Source organism: Barbus barbus (assembly GCF_936440315.1).
Source record: "Barbus barbus genome assembly, chromosome: 50".
In the NCBI taxonomy this organism is placed as follows: domain Eukaryota; kingdom Metazoa; phylum Chordata; class Actinopteri; order Cypriniformes; family Cyprinidae; genus Barbus; species Barbus barbus.
The window spans coordinates 8479346-8483292 of record NC_136728.1 but is presented as its reverse complement, the minus strand read 5'-3'; the positions used below and the strand labels follow the sequence as shown (position 1 = coordinate 8483292).

The 3947-nt window shown below is 44.6% G+C and overlaps 1 protein-coding gene across 1 annotated transcript; it reads left to right on the top strand.

Annotated features, from left to right (window-relative positions):
- Positions 1-2822: 2822 nt before the first annotated feature.
- On the top strand, positions 2823-3716 carry LOC306868600 (forkhead box protein B1-like; the record flags this gene model as incomplete). The annotated part of the gene is made up of 1 exon (XM_079414852.1): positions 2823-3716. The coding sequence occupies one exon, from the start codon at positions 2823-2825 to the stop codon at positions 3714-3716; it is 894 nt and encodes a 297-aa protein (XP_079270978.1).
- Positions 3717-3947: the final 231 nt, after the last annotated feature.

The following is a 3947-nucleotide window of genomic DNA, read 5'->3' as shown; positions in this document are numbered from 1 at the left end:
GTAGAGAGGTTTTAACATCACTAAGTTGTAGTTAGTATTCATAGCCGACAAATTTGTGAATATCATATCAAAGTTTGAAACATGTAGCTCTCAAAAATCGTCGGAGCTCCAAACACAGAAAGTTGTTAATACATAGGCTATTTCTTTTTTTGAAAACAGTAATGTGAAGTGCGATTTTTGTCCGCATTTATTATTTTCGAGCGCATCGAACACTAGGAAAGTCACATAGTTGTTTTTCTATTGTTTCTTGTCTGGGTAAACATTTGGGCAGAGAAATAAACAGTTTTTATGAGCGGTAGACGCAAACACAAACTCTCCGTCTCTCTCACTGAAGGTGTCGCGTCGTCAGAATGGCAGATTCATTGAAGAACACTTGCTTTTTCACCACCTCGACGTTGCTTCCCTCAGAAGAACTCTGGAAAACTTCATGTGAAAGAGAGCCTGGAAAACTGGAATCCTTTTGGCCCTTTTCTGTCAATACACAAGCAGAGGAATGACAAGTTAAAAGAAGTACTTCATGGCGCAGCGAGAAGCTGCATGACTTCGCTTGGAAAGAAAGTGTTTCTGAGACGGTGATTGTGTGGCAACCAAGGAAACTATAACGCTTTGCTTGGTACTTTCCTCCTGTTTTGTAAATATTAGCTGCCTGGTAAAAGTCTTTTCTCTCTCTCTTCCCGTGGTGTAGAGACAGACCTTTTCCCTCCTGCATCTTCCAAACAGGCATCAAAATAAACAATGCGTATTGCTTCTAATCACTTGTATGGTTGATTCTATTCGCGATCCGTCAGAGCAGTCAGGGGTCTCATTGGTGGATTTATGGTGGAAAATTTGCATAAATTATGAGCAAATCCGCGACCTCGTGTGTGGTCCATCGCATTGCAAACTCGCCAAGCGGAAAGGTGGCCCTTGGTGAGCCCTGAAAAAAAAGCTTGAATGGCCATTGCTCAAAATAGGCTTCCATTTGGTTTTCACATTCATATAATTGACTTATGGATATTTTATACAGTTTTCACAACGCCACTCTGAAGGCTTTATTTGCATATGTGAAGTACTTTTCAGTTTGCTTTACATGAGCACAAAAGCCCGCCTGGCATCATGAAGTTTCAAGAAGGTTTTTTTGTTTGTTTTGTTTAAATGTTTGCACATTTTTTCTAATGCACACTCCATGTCACCTCACTTGTGTGGCTTTGAGGGAAAATATCTCACCATTTTATTTTATATAAAAATCATTGTGTATCCCCATCGACTGTTATTGTGGCTTATTCTATGTTTGGAAGCCTTAATGTGTACAAAGGTCGTGTCTTTTTATCTTTATCCGTGGTCGGCATTATGAAGAGGTATCTCAAGTATTGCTGTTAATATTGTCGGATGTGCCCGCGCATTTAAACCCGCAATAATGAGATCTGGCGACATCTTTAAAATTAAGCGAATATTAATCATTTGAAGAAGAAAAAAATAGCTTTGATGATTTGTTCACACTTTACAGTGTCAATGTGTATTTGCATAAGTAAGCACCGTGTAATACTAATGGACTATGTGTAATTATTTAGGCGAGTAGCTGCTTGTGAGCACGCATTGTCATTGTTATTAATTGCAAAGTAAATATGTTTTCGTCATTATGCCGTAAGATTTTTGTTTCCATCCATCCCATTTGTCTAAATAATTTCCTTAATTTCTACCAATTTTTCAAATAGGTAATAACGTCGAAAGCCTGCAATAAAATAATCAGTGTGAAACTTAAAAATAAAATAAAATCAAGGCTTCGCTGAATTTACGTTTCAAGTTTAGTATTTTTTCAGTGTTATTATAGTGAGATATGTGCACATTCACCTTTAAATGTTGTCGTGATTTAATCAAATATGTATCGCCTGACTGTATCGAAATACCATCCGTGAAACATTAGCCTAGCTCATTTCCTAGTTGCTAATAAACATATGCTTATGGGCTAAATGACATATGCACGACTCCCTTGGCTCATTATAATAACGAGGCGCTCAGGTTAGTCATGTGGAAATACACAGAAAAAATGTGTCGCTACACGGTTTAATTTGCCCTCCACATGTTTACGTTGGGATGCAATTGACATTTTCGCTCTAAGGAGGCATAACAAAGCCGGCAAAAGTCATACGAACTGTGTCATGACAGCAAGACAAGCAAAAAGTAACTGTGACGATACAATGCAAACTGCATGCAAGTTCCAGCCAATTTCCATGTCAAACATCCCATTGCTCAGTAGCTCCATTTGTACGTGTGAATTGTAGACCAAGCACCCTACGAAGCGCACAGAAAGGTTCACACACATACCTTCACACACTGTTACCGGGTGCCATCGCAGTTCAATTCCGGTTGCCGAGCCTTTTCACCCCTTTGCTCTGCCTTCAAATGGAAATGATTTCTATTGGCCCAAGGTGTCCATGTAAATAGGTGTAAATGAAACCAGATTATGCCTTTCTCCCAGCCCCCCTCCTCCCAAGACGATTGTCATGTGATAGCAAAGAAGTGGCACGATAATGAAGCGCCTTTACAGGGGTCTTTTCTGCCCATGTCGCCACATAAAACTATCAGATGGTTAGAGGAAGGACATGGAGGCAGCCACTTAGCTCTTAGTCTTATCAAGAAAGACGGAGAAAGAGAGAGGATCTGGTCCATTCAAGCTGGCCTGGGAAGAAGGAAACCTTACTTCTTCATTCTTGAGTTCACAGCACCAGAGAAGTGAACTTGCAGGAAGACTCTCGGCGCTTTTAAGAGAAAAAAAAGCGCGATAAAAATAAAATACTCGAGGACAGACTTCCAGCTGAATTCCAAGACAGAATTTGGACAGCATGCCTAGACCCGGGAGAAACACTTACAGCGACCAGAAACCGCCGTACTCCTACATTTCCCTCACCGCAATGGCTATCCAGGGCTGCCCGGAGAAGATGCTTCCCCTTAGCGAGATCTACAAGTTTATCATGGACCGCTTTCCTTACTATCGGGAAAACACCCAGCGCTGGCAGAACTCCCTTCGCCACAACCTCTCGTTCAACGACTGCTTCATCAAAATCCCCCGGCGCCCGGATCAGCCCGGAAAGGGCAGCTTCTGGGCTCTCCATCCCAGCTGTGGCGACATGTTCGAGAACGGAAGTTTCCTGCGACGCCGCAAACGATTCAAGGTGATGACATCAGAGCACCTGGCGCCCAGCAAGCCCTCGGACGCTGCCCACTACCTCCAGCAGCACGCAAAGCTCCGGCTCAGCGCCCTGGGCACCCACCTCCCCCAGATGTCTAGCTACAACCTGGCAGTGTCCCAGCCGTCCACGTTCAAACACCCGTTCGCCATCGAGAACATCATCGCCCGAGAGTATAAAGTTCCGGGAGGGCTGGCGTTCTCCGCCGGGTATCCCCTCCACAACCAGCTGACCACAGCCTGGCCCCATATGTACAGCACTAGCGTGATGGACAGCGTGGCGCCCCTCTCCATGACCAGCAGCGATTACAGTGCCTACGGTGTACCCATCAAGTCGTTTTGCCATGGCGGACAGACCTTACCGGCGATCCCCGTCCCGATAAAGCCCACTCCGGCGGCGTTGCCTCACCACATCCCCGCTTTCCTGTCGAACTCTCCCCAGTCGCTGAGCCCGACTTCCCCGCAGACAGCGACCAGCCAAAGCAGCCCCGCCACCCCGAGCGAGACCCTAACGGGCCCCGCGTCGCTGCAGTCGGTCGCGGTGCACTGACACCTGCGAACTGTGCCTCCCGGTGGACACCTGTACTCCAAAGTTGAATTTTAACTATAGACCTTGAAAAAAAAAACACTGGCTATACAATCAAGGCAAGAGCTATCTATGTTGCAGTGATGTTAATTTATGTGTACGTTGTTCAGATTTTAAGTGTTGCTTTCGATGAGTCCAATCACACGGATCGACACGGATACCATATTGTAAAATGAAGAGTTTTTACATTTTAAA